The sequence below is a fragment of the Nansenia antarctica genome (genome assembly GCF_963989245.1).
Source record: "Nansenia antarctica genome assembly, chromosome: 1".
Taxonomy (NCBI): Eukaryota; Metazoa; Chordata; class Actinopteri; order Argentiniformes; family Microstomatidae; genus Nansenia; species Nansenia antarctica.
In genome coordinates this window covers 13,223,091-13,239,594 of record NC_137674.1, presented here as the reverse complement: position 1 = coordinate 13,239,594, position 16,504 = coordinate 13,223,091, and the positions used below count along the sequence as shown (strand labels likewise).

Here is a 16,504-nt window from a genome sequence, read left to right as displayed (position 1 = left end):
GTAGCAGCAGCCTATCAGACTGTAGCAGAGCGCTATCCACAACAGGAGGCCACCCTATGCGGTAGTTGGTGGCACGTTAGTTAGTTGGACATGCATCATGTATTTGGATCACAGATTTACAGCCTTATTTCAAACAGCCAATCAAAAAAGGTTATGATTCAACTCGCATCCATTCAAGTCTTATAATTGGTCATTATTATTATAGGCTGCCGGACCTTTTATGACTGAAACTTTTTTCTGCGTGACGTCATTTGTATGCGACGGTACGACGCTTTGAGCCAGCCCGATGCTACACTTGTGCTGGATGAAGGACAGAGAAAAAGGTTGGGAATCCTGAAAGGACACGTGCCTTGATATAAACATTGAACTCTTATTTACACATGACACGGAGAAATCGGCGATCGACAACTGAACTGCCTGCTTTCTCTGCGCTAGATCGCTTGCTAAGGTAAAGCCACTTGGATGTGTTTACCTGTCAAAGGCTGTGTTCGGAATGGCATACTAGCATACTACTCATACTAGATATTATATAGATTTTGAGTATGCAGTGCGTTCACACTGTAGATTATGTGAAATTTGAGTATGCAAGAAATATATACTAGATTTTCGGTCGGCTGGTATTGGCATACTTATTATGAATTTAGTAAGCAGTGTGCAGTATATACTAATTGAGTATGCTAGTATGCAGTATATACTAATGTATGCTAGTATGGAGTATGCAGTATGCTAGTATGCAGTATGCTAGTATGCCATTTCGAACACAGCCTTTAAAGAAGCGACCCAGGGGTCTCCAGCTAGCTAGCACAGTGCGACAACATTCAGGCAAGGCGGTTGACCTTGCAGTGCCGATGCTAATAATAGTGAACGTTAGCATTGCACCGATAGCCTGTCAGTGAATTGTTAAACAGTACTATTGAACTGAGGTTGATCTTGTAAAAGAGCCAATCAGTTAAGTAAGCAAGCTAATTCAGGCCCTGAACACAGCAAAGACCTAGGTTCTAGGCCCTGGACAATCTAGACAATTTGATGGCAGCTACTAGATTGCAATCAAGTGCAATACTGAAACACAACTGTGAACATTTCAAACCTGCAAACTGCGACACTTTAAATGAATGTGCAATAACACTATGTGCAATATGACAACCCATGTGTACATAAGGTTCAGAGATAGGAAATGTTAGGATATTTATAGCATAGCATAGAGTACAGCACAGTGTTTTATTTGTATAGTATAGTATAGTGGATAGTGTATATAGCCTTTATTTATGTAAACCAGCTCTTTTCCCTTCTTGTTTTTAGTATTTTTTTCCTAGCGCCAGGGGAGCCCTCCCAAATTTCGTTGTTTGGTACCTGTACTATATTAATGACAATAAAGACCATTCATTCACTTATTCATTCATTCATTCATTCAGTTAAGTAAACAAGCTAATTCTGCTAGTTTTTGTTGACAAACTAACGGCGTAGCTCCGCAAACGATGACGTAGTAATCTAACCGCTACTTTAAAACGCGTCATAACCTACAGGTACGTTTGCGTTGTGTATTATATAGCGTCATTTTACAACCCTCGTTCAATCATTTCCTGTAGAAACATTGAAAACCCTGGTCGGGCCAAGTGGCATTGTTGTCAAGTCCTGGTGCTTTTCTTTGATAGCCTTAATGTTGTGTGGCTGAGAATGTAACCATATCTTTTTTTCTCTCTCTCTCTCTCTCTCCACCCGGCAGATATGGATGCACCTGAGTCCTGAACACACATTTTTGCATTTTTTTACATTTACAACACACCCCAGCATGGCAACGGAGGCAACAGTCCCCACCCCTGGTCGGCCTCCGATCCCCAACCCCGTTCAGAGGGACTATTACTGGGTCCGCTCCTTTGTAGCTGGAGGTAGGACCAGCGCTTCCTCATCACACAACACAAGTGGGCTTTTCCCAGCACTGTAACTCCAATACAGCAATGCAGCACAACGCCAGTGTTCTTCTGGGCGTTAGAAGGGCTAGGGGTGGGCATCGACGATCGATAATTGATCGATAAGGATCTTGGTCGATCACAAAATAAAACATTTGGTCGATCACAAAAAAAAAAAATTTTTTTTTTTTTTTTTGTGATCGACCAAATGTTTTATTTTGTGATCGACCAAGATCCTTATCGATCAATTATCGATCGTCGATGCCCACCCCTAGAAGGCACACGAGCACAATTGCACCTAAAGTTAAACAACAACAGTTATCCTTGTTAGAATCCTATTTAGAAAGTCAGTATGGTTTGGTGCCGATATGGAAGATGGCTCGTTTATGTTTATACAAACATACACTCACTGAGCACTTTATTAGGAACAGTCCATGCCGGTGGAGGTGTTGTATTGGTGTAGGGAATGTTTTCTTGGCACACTTTGGCTCACTTGAATGTCACTGTCTATTTGAGTAATGTTGCTGAAGATGTCTCCATGGAGACCATGTCACATGCATGAATCTCAAAGGAATGTTTCCAACATCTTATGTGCAATCAAAGTATAGTGTTCCCAATAAAGTGTTCAGTGAGTGTACCTAGAGAAGCCACAGAATGGTCAAAGGTCTTTTTTGCTGCATATTGCTTTATTACCCAACCGGTCTGATGAAAAGGTCCACATGTTGGAAATTCTCAAATTGCGCAAATGTTCCAAAAAGCTTCTTGAAAAAAAAAGAAGGTGCTTTCAGTTTTTTTGTATATTACGAAAGTTTATGTGTTGAAGAGTCCACTCGATATAACAAACAACAGTTTTAGGATTAGTGTTGTTCCGATACCGATACTAGTATCGGCATGGCCACCGATACCCACAAAAATGCTGGTATCGGTATCGGCGAGTACTAACAAAAAAAAAATCCGATATTTTTTTTTTTTTAAGTACTAAAGTTATTTTGTTTGTAAATGTTCACTTGCTGTTGCACTACTACTACGACTGTTTTATATCTTAAATGGATATTGCACTGATTGGCATCTGTGAGAGCCACATTTCAGGTTTTATAAGGGGTTGATTTTCTTGTCACCATACCAGGTAGACAATAAAAAAAAGTTCTATAGTATTCACTCTCTGTTGGTATTTTTTCCTGTTTTACAAAGGTTTTGAGCAGTGCCAGACTAAGTGTTAGCAATAATTTTACATCGAGGTGAGTATGCGGCTCCAAATTTATTTATTTATTTTTTTATTTTTTTTCCTTTTCAAAAACCGGTATCGGATCGGTACTCGGTATCGGCAAGTACTGCACGGTCAGGTATCGGTATCGGTATCGGGATCAAAAAATGGTATCGGAACAACACTATTTAGGATCACTAAATACTTTTGTGAATTTGTGAATTGAATTCACTGTATCGTCTGCCATAGGCTACTGGGTAAGTGACGTATGCTTGTAAACAAACATCCGTTTTAGGACGTGTGCAAAAGCAAGGACTGTGTGATTATCTAATTATTATGTGCTTTTAGCATGTTGATGTTCTCTCAGCATGTTGTGATGTGCTAAACATGCAGTTAGATGTTCATAGCGATGTTCCTTGCTAGAGTATTATTGTGTTTGACCACAGGGTGGTCAGAGCTTTTGGCTTATAGCTTATAGATCATGTATACCACATTTCATGCAGATCTGCAAAGTGGCCTTAGAGGGGAATATGTTTAAAGTCAACTATAACATTGAAAACACCACAGAATACATGATGAGCATTTCACAGACTTTTCAAAATACTGGAAATACTAACTCGAGACAAATCTTGGTAATTTCTTCCATGTGTTCTATTGGTGCCCCTTGAAATATGCGGTGTGATACTGTGCCATAGCTTAGACCCTGGGCATGGCTGCTCTCAGCTATATTTAATTTTTAATTTAATTTTGCCATTTAGCAGACGCTTTTAATCCAAAGCGACTTACAATTACGAATTACAGGGACATTCCCCCTGGAGTAACTGAGGGCTAAGTGCCTTACTCAAGGGCACACTAGTAGTGGTGTGGTTTCAGGCCGGGTTTGAACTCACAACCTTCCGATCACAAGTCCAACTCACTATCCACTAGACCACCACTACCCTGTTAAGCTATATTTCTTATTGAAGGTGAAGGTGAGCCTTGCAGTACCTCTGTTCTTATGAGAGGCAAGCTCAGGGATGTTGATGTTAATTGTGTCACCATCTGGTTTCTTTAGGTGTAGCAGGATGCTGTGCCAAGTCCACCATCGCTCCCCTGGACAGAGTCAAGATTTTACTTCAAGCCCACAACCCCCACTACAAAGACCTAGGTAAGACAACCTGACAACAATGGCCCTAATATTACCCTTCCCCACCAAATGACTGCCTGAAAGTGAATTGTGTAACAAGTGCTAATCAATGTAACATGCAACATGCAGTGATAGTTAAAATAGAAGTAACTAGTAGTAACCTAGTCAGTGTTTCCTCCAGGAATTTTTCCATTGGTGGCGGATAGGTCTGTCCGCGCGCGCGTTTTTTTTCTTCGCGTGCACGCGCATGGAACGTGCACGCGCGCTCAAAACAACGAACTAATTTCAAACTAGAGGGAGGATGGCAAAAAAATAAAAAAGCTACAAAAATCTTCCCAGAACCTGATTTGCACGACCAGCTGTCGCTGTAGGACACGTTCGATTGCAAAATTCATTTATCCTTTATGTTCCCAGTTGAGGGCGTGTAGCTGTCGTTAGTTGGCCTGCTTTTATTTAGTTATGCGTACGTTTGAGTTAGTCATCTCTAGGATTGTTGTTTGATATTAGCCTATACTTTCTCTTATCTGCATTTTGAGCAACTGTACAAGACCCAACAACACAACTCTGATACAGGACTAATGTTATCTAGCTGCTATAGCTAACCCTGCTACAAGACCCAACAACACACATCTGATACAGGACTAATGTTACCCAGCTGCTATAGCTAACCCAACCCTGCTACAAGACCCAACAACACAACTCTGATACAGGACTAATGTTACCCAGCTGCTATAGCTAACCCAACCCTGCTACAAGACCCAACAACACAACTCTGATACAGGGCTAATGTTACCTAGCTGCTATAGCTAACCCTGCTACAAGACCCAACAATACAACTCTGATACAGGACTAATGTTACCTAGCTGCTATAGCTAACCCTGCTACAAGACCCAACAACACAACTCTGATACAGGACTAATGTTACCTAGCTGCTATAGCTAACCCTGCTACAAGACCCAACAACACAACTCTGATACAGGGCTAATGTTACCTAGCTGCTATAGCTAACGCAACCCTGCTACAAGACCCAACAACACAACTCTGATACAGGGCTAATGTTACCTAGCTGCTATAGCTAACCCTGCTACAAGACCCAACAACACAACTCTGATACAGGGCTAATGTTACCTAGCTGCTATAGACCCATTTGTACTAAACAACTACAACGTTGTATTGGATTTTTTTTTTCTCGAACTAATCCACAGACAGCAGTCTTATTAACGGCCCGTGTGGAGGCGACCCAGCACAGTGGGGATATACACTATCAAGCCAAGCTCTACTGTCAATATTTGCGTGTGTGTGTGTTTTTTACTTTGAACGCAATTTCAATTGCAATGTCCCACCTACATCTCCTCTGTGGAAAACTCTAATCCCGACGCAGCAGTTATTGTGCTCGGCGATTTTAATCACACCAACAGAACTTCCCAATTACAAACAACAGGTGTCATGCCCCAGCAGAGGAGCTAACATACTAGACCACTGCTACGTTACTATCAACGAGGCTTACCGTTCGTTCCCGAGGGCACCGCTGGGAAGGTCCGACCATGCCATGCTACTCCTCGTCCCGAAATATAGAGAGAAACTTAAATCCTGCAATACGACACCCAGCCATGCAGTTTCGTATCGCTCATAGCCACTGCTAGCTTCAGCAATGTTTGAAGTGTTTGGGACATCTTTTTTCTTGAAAAATCCATCCATCTGTCGCTGTTTTCGTTAAATTTTTCGAAGTTATTTAACGTGATATCTTATTTGTGCACCTAGCTAGCTAGATCAGCTTTGTGACTTTTAGCCCGTTATTTGCGAGGAGAAAACACAGGCGCCCGAGCATTTCGGAAGGCAAGACTGCTGAGCGGGGATGGTTGAGTCTGCACGGTTCTCATGCCGGTTCACATTTAGACCAATCAGGAGTAGCCCTTGTGTCACGTCGTCAACTGAATGTTTAATGTCATTAATCTGATTTTGGATCAGCGGTTAGAGAGAGATGGGCGTGGATTTAGGTGCACTTTTAGTCAACATCCATTATAGCGCTGATCTAGGATCAGATATATTTTAATCAGCTAAAATGTTCAGAGGTGGATTTTTTTTTTTTTTTTTTGTGTGGACTGAATCAATTCGTGGCGGAGGAAATTCATTCGTGGCGGCCCGCCACCAATAAATGCATATAGAGGAAACACTGCTAGTGTTGTTTGGGCAAGCAAACGATTCCCTTGTAATTGCACTGGTATAGAACCTATGTACACCCTTTGTTGCCAAATTTGAAAACCTTTGCCATTTTATTTTGAGATCTGTTTTTTTTTTCTCACACACCAAGCACTGATCTCTCTCTTCTCTCTGGCAGGAGTGGTTGCCACTCTTCGCGCCGTGCCAAAGAAAGAGGGGTACTTGGGTCTATACAAAGGCAATGGGGCCATGATGGTCAGGATATTTCCCTATGGAGCCATCCAGTTCATGGCCTTTGACAACTACAAAAAGGTATGTTCTCATCCCCGGAATGGTTTTCATCCTTCTGCTGCAGTGTACGGTACTAGCTATCACACGAGGCAGCTGGTTAGGGGAACTTTAATGAAGTGAGTGTTAGTTTTTAGTACCAAACTAACAGGCCTATATGTCAATTATTTTTGAAAACTTATTTTGCAGTCACAATACCCACCAAGCACAGTGCTGCTGTGCCATTCAACTGATGGTTTGACTCTTTCCAACTGACTAGGGGTGGGCATCGACGATCGATAATTGATCGATAAGGATTTTTATTTATTTTTTTGTGATCGACCAAATGTTTTATTTTGTGATCGACCAAGATCCTTATCGATCAATTATCGATCGTCGATGCCCACCCCTCTTTCCAACTGACACATTATTTGTCATTTCCAGTGGCTCAGTAAAAAGCTGGGCATCTCTGGACACATCCACCGGCTCCTGGCAGGATCGATGGCAGGTAATATCTCACACTGATGCAGCCTACTGCTGTTTGCTTTGATGCCACTCTGGTCAGATGCAGCACGCTGTACCACAGCCTACCATGAGAAGAAAAGTTATTCCCACACTCCACACAATGTGGAAATGATTTGATTTGATTTGAATATGGAAATGTATTTTTGTATATGGGTGATTTTTTATTTAGAACCTGTTTTGTTATGGTACAATATCCTCACTCCTGCCAGCCCCTGACAGTGGTACGATCTGTATGTTGTGTCTCATCAGGAATGACTGCAGTCATTTGCACTTATCCTCTTGATGTGATCAGAGTCCGGTTGGCGTTTCAGGTGACAGGACACCATCTCTATACCGGCATCAGCAACGCTTTCCTGACCATCTACCGAAAGGTACTGTATGTGTTACCATCTGGCATCCATTTGTTTGTGAGTGTAAAGCCAATGCATATACATGCCACAAAACCCAAAAGCTGAAACAGTGGCAGTCCACCAACTGACACACTTTGGGTCTCCCCAGGCTTCTAGTGCCTGATTGGACTGCGACAGAAAGCTTTTTAAAAAAAATGAAAAACACAGACGTTTGGAAACACTATCGAAAAGACACAAATGGCCCTTGTTTCAGCTAGGAAGAGACTCCAACAATGTTGCCCAGCTAAAGTTTGCCACGCCCATGGTCATGGCTAATGTGAAGAGTAGAGTACATAGTCATGGCGGTCATGGTCATGTGAAGAGAGTAGAGGGAGTGATTTGTGTACTTGGGGTAGAATTTGAAGATAATGGGACAATCGCAGAAATCATAAACACATGGTTTTCGGAGATTTCAGCACCGCTCAGCACCACACAGCTCCCATCTTTCCTCCCTTCCCCTCACATGTGACCCAACCTCCCAGTGTGGGATGTCTACAAAAGCCTCTAGGCTGTCAAGGTCAGCAAAGCACCTGGCCTGGATCCAATCCTCCAGAAACGGTTGAAGGAGATCTGCCTGTGAGATCAGTCCACTATGCAATATTCTTATCTCCTCTTTCATGGAGGGCCTAGTGTCAAGACAGTGGAAAGAGACAGTGATTATTCCCCATCCTAAAGCGCACACGTAGAGCACTGCAAAGATTGCAGAAGAAATTGACCCCAGACAGTTTGAGATTCTGAAAGGTCGGTCAACGACCCCTGCCCTAGTCAGCCGACTATGATCAAAAACACAGCCAAACCTGGCTCTGGCTGCTCATGTAGCTACGGGTTAACCACAACACTTATCAACACTGTTATCTTGACTTCATGTGAGGCTGGTTGCAGCCTTGTTAAGCCTCATTATGTAATAACCGCACATTATGTAACAAAATCTCAAAATGTAATAAAAGTCACTTTCAATATGTAATAACACCGCATTATGTAATAACCGGCACATTATGTAATAAATCACCTGAACGCAAAATGTAATAACGTTCGCCTTATTATGTAATAAATGTATTACATTATTGTTGTTGCCATTGGGGGCTTCATAACTTGAGAAGAAAGCAACCAAATCAGCATATAAATGGTCGATACAAATACTATTTAGTTTCAACACAACATGCAATTCTGGAAAATGTTAATGTTGGAGAATTAAAATGCTTTTCATGGTCAAATATATTTATTACATTTCCATTTTTTCCAAAATAATTCAATTGTGTTACAAAAAAGTGCAACCCCCGCATTTTGTAGTAACCTGCACAATATGTACCGTATTTTCCGGACTATAAGTCGCGCTTTTTTTCATAGTTTGGCTGGTCCTGCGACTTATAGTCAGGTGCGACTTATATATCAATATATATATATAATTTCATACTGACTGACATGAACCAAGGAGTAAACATTACCGTCTACAGCCGACAGAGGGCGCTCTGGGCTTGTGACAACTATATGCTTCTCCTATTCCCCTGAAGAAGTGATCTAAAACATTAGCTTGTTGAAGCTAAGCAAACGGTAGCTTGGTGAACTTGCTTACTGGTAACTTGCTTGTTGGACTCGCTGGCTTGTTATGTTAATTTAGCCTTTTCAGCCTCCCAGGTATGTTCTTTATGCTATTGTGTTGCTGAATAACTGTTAATGTGTTACGTTAACATACCTGACTTCTATTCAGCCTGTTGTTCTGTGTGCTATTGTTTGTGTAGTTGAATAAACTTGCCTTTCCAGATTAAATGTCTGTTCTTGGTCTTGGATTTTGTGAAATATATTTCTAAATAAATGCGACTTATAGTCCAGTGCGACTTATATATGTTTTTTTCCTCTTAATGTCGCATTTTTTGACTGATGCGACTTATACTCCGGAGCGACTTATAGTCCGGAAAATACGGTAATACATTTATTACATAATAAGGTGAACGTTATTACATTTTGCGTTCAGGTGATTTATTACATAATGTGCAGGTTATTACATAATGCGGTGTTATTACATATTGAAAGTGACTATTATATTTTGGGATTGTTACATAATGTGCAGTTATTACATAATGAGGCTTAACAAGCCTTCTGCCACCGAGGCTCCACAGCAACCATGTGTGTTCGTAACTTAGAATACTTTGTGTATGGCTTGCAGCTAATAGCGGTGTGCAATTTAAAACATGCAGAGCAAAACAAATGTGTTTTGAACCCATGACATTTGATGGCAGATTACTTGCGATGCTAGCTCGCTCGATTTAAAGTTTGATGTGTCTTTCGTATTGACAGGTGGAGGCCACGAAGCTGTCATGCTTGTGTAAACTTGGAGTGAAAGTCATGTGAGCTAGGCTAACTAGCTAGCATGCTTGTTATCTATCCAAGTTGTTGGCCTTTTAAGGTTAAACTGTTATTGCTGTAGCTCACTGCACTCGTCTTGCAATGCTGTTGTCGAAGTGTGCATTGTTGGTGCTTTGGTGGGGGTGTGTTGGTGTGTTACTGTAAGTGTACAGCTAGCTACATTGACATTGGGAATGCAGTTGAAGAAGTGATTCTGCATGCAGGGTCATCATCAAAATGTAGCCTAAAACATTGTGAGTTGAGTGCATTGTTACATCCCTAGTTGCCATGCACATAACATTCACCAAACATCCACCCAGGCACCGTATTTCTCCGTCAGTAACATCCCCCTGTCAGTGTTGTCAACAATCAACGCCCTGGGCTACCGCATAACTTTCGGAGCATCCTACACCACAATCCCCTGGGAGTCCCGCCCCTTGAGAGGAGGCGTGAGCAGCAGATCTGCTTAGAATTTCCTCTTTCCCTGCTGCAATACTCACAATTTGCAGGCTGGCTACCCCCAGCCAGAAATCAAATATCTGGACACACCGCCCGCAACAGCCACAAACTAAACACTCCCCTCGCAAGAACAGGCTGCCACCAGAACTCTCCCATCCCATATTTCACTAAACTCATCAACATACACATTCCTGAGTTCTCCTACCTATCCTTTGGACATTGACCAGCCACATACAAACGACCCCTATTGACTGTAAAAACACTGTGTGAGCTTTCTTGTTCTTAACTTTGTACTCACCTGTATTATAGTTTTATAGAACATTGTAAAAGTTGTTTTGTATGTGTTTTGGTGTGACATTTCAGTCCACGACTACAAAGCACTAATAAAACTACCACAAGCCTCTAGTCTAGGGGTGACTCATGCAAGGTTACAAATCATTGGGGGCTGTGACTGGGTACGGTACTGCCATTCCATGCATTTGGGAAACGTTTCTCTGAGTATAGTTTCTATTGCCTTCTCTTTTTAAAGGAAGGGGGTGTCTCTGGGTTCTACAGGGGACTGACCCCAACATTAATCGGCATGGCCCCATATGCAGGTGAGGTATGACAGATTGAGGACCAGGGGTCAAATGGCCTGTTCTCACAAAAGATGTGGTGATCTCCTGTGAGTGGAGGTGTACCGTTAGATATGGAGCAGAAAGACTTGACTCTGGCACAAGAAAGTGATTTGATCTGTTAATTTGAGTATACTGCAAAAGAGATTGATCTCTTTCCCTCTCTCCCTCTAGGCTTCTCCTTCTTCACCTTCGGCACCCTGAAGAGTCTGGGTCTGACCCACTTCCCTGAGCTGCTGGGCCGGCCGTCCTCAGACAACCCAGAGGTTCTGGTTCTGAAGACGCACGTCAACCTGCTGTGTGGAGGGGTGGCTGGAGCCATCGCACAGACCATATCGTAAGCCCCTCGATTCCTCATTGATTACATGTAGAGGGTTTGCTACAATTACTTCCACCTTGATTAATGAGTTGGTTGATTGGCAGGGGGAATAATTGATGGTTTGGTTGTTTGATTACTATGGTGACGGCCATCATTAGTGGTTGATCTATGGTTTATCTCTTCTCCCATAGTTACCCTCTGGATGTGGCCAGAAGGAGGATGCAGTTAGGGGTAGTGCTTCCTGACTCGGACAAATGTCTGTAAGTGACACCATTCCTGTTCCTCTCCAAATCCAATACTCAACAGCCTCTGCTCCTATGACCAGTCCTACATATATTAGCCCCCAACCCTAGACATATAACGGTCTGGTAGATTTAAAAGGATAGAGAAGCTCTATCTGCTCTTTCAGTTTACAATTACCTCACATTTACTTAAATATTATGTTTTATATTTTTTTCTGGTACGTATGTCAACACACAGTTGGTAACTGCAGTAGTTCATAGTGTGCATAGTGGTGCTAGTTTCCATGACTCCCAGGAATGCAATGATGATGTAATTCCCCTGCAATTACTAAATTACTGAAGAGAAGATTTTGAAATAAAGCACCGCCTTTTCTTCTTTCCTTCCTGAAACAGAACTCTGAGCAAGACTCTAAAGTATGTGTACCATCAGTATGGGGTGAAGAAGGGGCTGTACCGAGGCCTGTCACTCAACTACATCCGTTGTATCCCCTCCCAGGCCGTGGCCTTCACAACTTATGAGTTCATGAAGCAGGTTCTCCACCTCAACTAGCAGCCCCCCCCCTCCACCCTCCGTCTCTATCCTCTACACTTCACAGCCTGACTGGGGATACGTTCGCAAAAGCTTTTCAAAAAACGTTCAGCTGGCCAGGTTCTAGCCTAGCAGCTCCCTCCAACACAGCCTGACCGTGGCGCATTCACTTGGCGGAACGTTTTGATACACCCTCCTTTAAAACTGGAAGTGTTGTCTTGTTAGGTGCCTTCAGAGAAGCTAGTCTTGACCTTTGCTGCCAGGAGAAGCCGTTTGGGTCAGCCTCTGGAGCCAAGCTAAACCCAGGGGCTCTGTTCCTGAAAACAAAGGGACAGTTAGGCACTCAAGACCTCAAAACAGCTGGCTGTGCCAACCCAGAGCCCATGCCCTGTTGGGGTCCTGCTTTAGTGTTTCACCACCGCCTCTCTGAGGTGGCTTTTTAAGTCGCCCCCAACCTGCAGCGTGGCTTTGGACAACACCCTGGCATCTGTTGCTCTGGATACCTTGGACAATGGCTCACTCTGTTTCCTTAACACTGTTGCTGACAATGCCATAGCAACCCCGATGATGCACCTTACGCACCGCACCCTCGGATGGCCCCCCCCCCCCAGCGAAGAGATAGTCACACAGCGACAATCTGCCACAACCAACTAGAGGTCTTCTTTACATCACACAGTTACCTGACTCTGTTGCGACTGTAATCTTGACACAGGTGACAATGAGGTAAGAGTCTCTCTCTGAGATGGTGTTAGAATCACAGCTGTCATATTTAAGATGGTGGGAGTTTGTATCAAGTTAAACTTCCACAATGTCACATAACAAAAATGAATCTCAACCCAGCATCAAATGTAATTATATTGACAGCAATCGATATACAGTAGGTACTGTATGCTCTCTAGTTGATTTTCCCCTTAACGAGTTTACAAGGTTTAACTTTGGGAGGATCACATGTGTGCGTTAGTGTCACTTCAGGGTCTGGTCTGTTGATCGTTTCTATGGTCAAGGTTTGGGGTCCAATGCCTTTTAGATGGGCTGCTGTTTGTGTGTTCTCATCTTTGCCACTGTGCCAATCCCATATCAAATAAAACAGACGCATACTTACTGATAAAGCTCTTGACATTGATGATGTAACCTGGGTGCCCAGTTTGTTTCAACTATAACAAACTTGATATGTGTCTTCCCAAACAGTTTGACTGGTAAGGCACCAGTGTGAGCTGTTGAATGCCGAAAAGAACGGTGGGAATTGACAGTAGGCTATGCTCCAGTATGAGGGGACATGTAAAAGTGTAATCCTAAATGACTGTGTGATGACATGGTGCTGATGAACTGATATATGGACACTGGTTGTTTTTTAGTCTATGCTATGTCTGCTATGCCTCACTGTCCAGTTGTCAGGGGAGTATTGGGAAGGGTTTTAGAGGGGGGTGTATGATGAGGGTTGTTAGGGGGGTGTATGATGAGGGTTGTTAGTGAGCTGTTGATAAAGATGGGGATGTGATTTAAGCATTAAAAATGAAACTGGGAGTGTTCCTTTTAAGTTAACCATTCAGGAAGAATTTGCACTTCAGAACTTTTGCCTTTCTTTTGTCCAGAGTGTAGTAATGACTGATGCCACAGGGTGGCAGTGTTGAGTCTAGTTTATGACGTTTATCCACAACAACCTGCAGCTTGTTTAACAGGACACACACAACTATATTAAAACCATGATGCCCATTACAGAGATGTTACTCGTCTATACTGTGTCTGTGACGATTGACACAAAGATCTTCCTCGTTTGCCTGTGCAGTACAGTGTATTGTGTTGCTCTTGTTTAGCCAAACTAGTGGTTCGCTTTTGTCATAATTCACATTTAGTCTCTGTCTACTCAGTAGTCAAACATGTCCAAATGCCAACACTTCTCTCCCTAGAGATAATGTTTACCAATGTTCTCTCTCCCGCCTAATCATATGTATGCACATTTATTCTCTGTTTGAGATCATTTTGTTTTGCGCAAGGAAACCGTATGCAATTATTTCATTTCATTCATTACAAGAATTGTCTTTGCAGGCATAAACAATAGAAAGTCTTCTGAAAGGAAAAATAATAGGGTTTTTCAATATAAGAAAAGGGTTATTGGACAGATTCAAGTAGCACACCGTCTATTTCAATACGATGTTTTAATACCACAGAACACAACCCTGTTTAAACCATTCTGTCCACCCTCCAATGATGGTTTTTTTAGACATGATTTTCAGTCTGAACAGTGTGTCTGTAAATCGCTTTTAGTTGGGATGAGAGAGATGTTTGCATGAAATGGAACGCCTGTAATTTCTATGTTGAATGTGTTTTATTGAATCCGTAAACTGTGCTGTTGAAATGCTATGAGATCAAATAACCCTCTGCTGCTCTTTGTGACGGGAAAGTAAACTATATATGACATATGATACAGATCTTATTTATGATGAATGGGTAATCAGTAATGTAGTAATGTTATGACATATCAGGGAGGGATATCGTTGTTCTGTTTTGAAAGGGAAATCAACAATGAAGATCCTTTTTTTTGTCACTGTTATTGTCTTTGTCTTTGCTTGGTCTGCTCTTGTAAATGATAAAGATCTGAATTAAATGACATTACATGTTGTGTGTCTGAGTCGAAATAAAGTGTCTTGTCTCTTATTTGGTGGTCTGGTTTATTGAGGAAGTAAGATCGGTGTCTGGTACAAATGTATTTCTGTTAGGCCTATCTTTCATTGAAGTTGTTTAGCTGCTAAATTTGCCCCAAACTGTAATGGAACGTTTAAAGTTATCTGTGAAAGATAGCATACTATACATGACACGTTAACTTAAAACATTAAAAACAAATACTGCAAAGATGTTAACATAATTACCTTTTGATACTGCACAGCACTGTCTTTGTAAGTATGTAAGTACATACTCATTAGAGATTGGATATGTATCATCATAAAATGCATACAATTCTTATTGGTATAAAGTCGGCTTTATATTGTACCACCACACAATGCAGGGTTTATATACTTGTATATTTGTAATGACAACCTGATCCACACAGTGTGTAATTGATTCCTATGCAAATCAGAGACCCTATAAAAACAAATATATTAATTGCAAAATTACATGAACTAGTATTATCCTCGCATTAAGATGGACTCAATCCAACTTATTGAGTGATTTGTTGATGACAATTTTGCATTCTAGCTCATTTTAAGTGTGTCATAGAAAAGAGTCTGAATACTTATGTACATAAAGTATTTCTGTAGTTCAATTTTAATAAACGTACTGACATTTCTAAAAACGTGTTTTCACTTTGTCATTCCGGGGTATTGTGTGTGAATTGACGGCAAATTCTTTTAATTTAATCAATTTTAAATTGAGTCTATAATACAACAAGATGTGGAAAACGTGATGGGGTCTGTCTACATACTGTACATGAACCCACATTTTATATACTGCATATAGGACTGTTGTGGCTGTTTGAGCCCTGTGCTTCACACAACTTGAATACTGAGATTATTACATCACTGCAGAGTAAACAGGAAAATACTGATCTTCCCTTTAATAATAATAATAATAATAATAATAACTTAAATGTATATAGCGCCTTTCACAGACCCAAGATCGCTTTACAAGGGAATGGGACAAACAGAACAGGGGGCTATTCCACGAAGCCCGATAAAGTTCTAAGCCTCGATAAAGTTCTAAGCCTCAATAATGTTAGCTTGCGTTCTGTTCCATCAATGTGGCTCAAATAATTCACTGCTTGATTGAGCTCCTTCTGAGTCAGATATAATTAGCCTGGTCGCGACCAGGCTAAAACACAGGCTATAGTAAGACGCGCGTCAAAAAAGGCTCACAGGCGGAAACTAAACCCCGAACGACAGTTCCTCATGTGTCTTTTAGGAAATATTAGTTCCCACTTCACACGAGATAGATAGATTAGATAGTTTGACTGTGTGATAGATAGATAATTTGATAATTTGAAAGTGTGATCGATCGATAGATAGTTTGATTGTGTGATAGATAACTAGATATTTTGAAAGTGTGATAGATAGATAGATAGATCGATGGATACATAAATTAAAAAGTGTAAAAAATAAAATAAAATGAATAGGTATGTCTATCAACTTGCATTGCTGTTATCACAGAGGTCTGGTTGGCGCAGTGGTTAAGGCAGCCGGCTGGAGTCCCAAAGGTTGCGAGTTCGAGACTTGACTAAGTATTTTTTATTTTATTTTTTTACATTTAACCGAAGATTTCATGCAAAGGCTTAAACACCATTGTAATTGTGTCAGTTCTTGTAAATTAGCCTGCACCATAATTTTATAGCCTACATACTTTTTTAGATGAGATTTTAGATTAGATTCAGACAACGAAATGCAGTAAAAAGTGTGTCGGAAGAGGGATTCGAACCACGTCTAAAAAT

At 41.5% G+C, this 16,504-nt stretch overlaps 1 protein-coding gene across 2 annotated transcripts; it reads left to right on the top strand.

Moving 5' to 3' along the window:
• The first annotated feature begins 277 nt into the window (after positions 1-277).
• slc25a16 (solute carrier family 25 member 16) lies at positions 278-13,475 on the top strand. Of its 2 annotated transcripts, none has more exons than XM_080550328.1 (10): positions 278-323; positions 1,724-1,886; positions 4,166-4,258; positions 6,576-6,709; positions 7,109-7,172; positions 7,439-7,560; positions 10,910-10,976; positions 11,169-11,331; positions 11,505-11,573; positions 11,949-13,475. In XM_080550328.1, exons 2-10 carry the CDS (start codon positions 1,730-1,732, stop codon positions 12,103-12,105), a joined length of 1,026 nt encoding a protein of 341 aa, XP_080406454.1. In that variant the 5' UTR covers positions 278-323; positions 1,724-1,729; the 3' UTR covers positions 12,106-13,475. The 2 variants fall into 2 exon arrangements, with proteins under 2 accessions (XP_080406454.1, XP_080406453.1); XM_080550327.1 differs by having other exon boundaries at positions 288-448.
• The last annotated feature ends 3,029 nt before the right edge of the window (positions 13,476-16,504 follow it).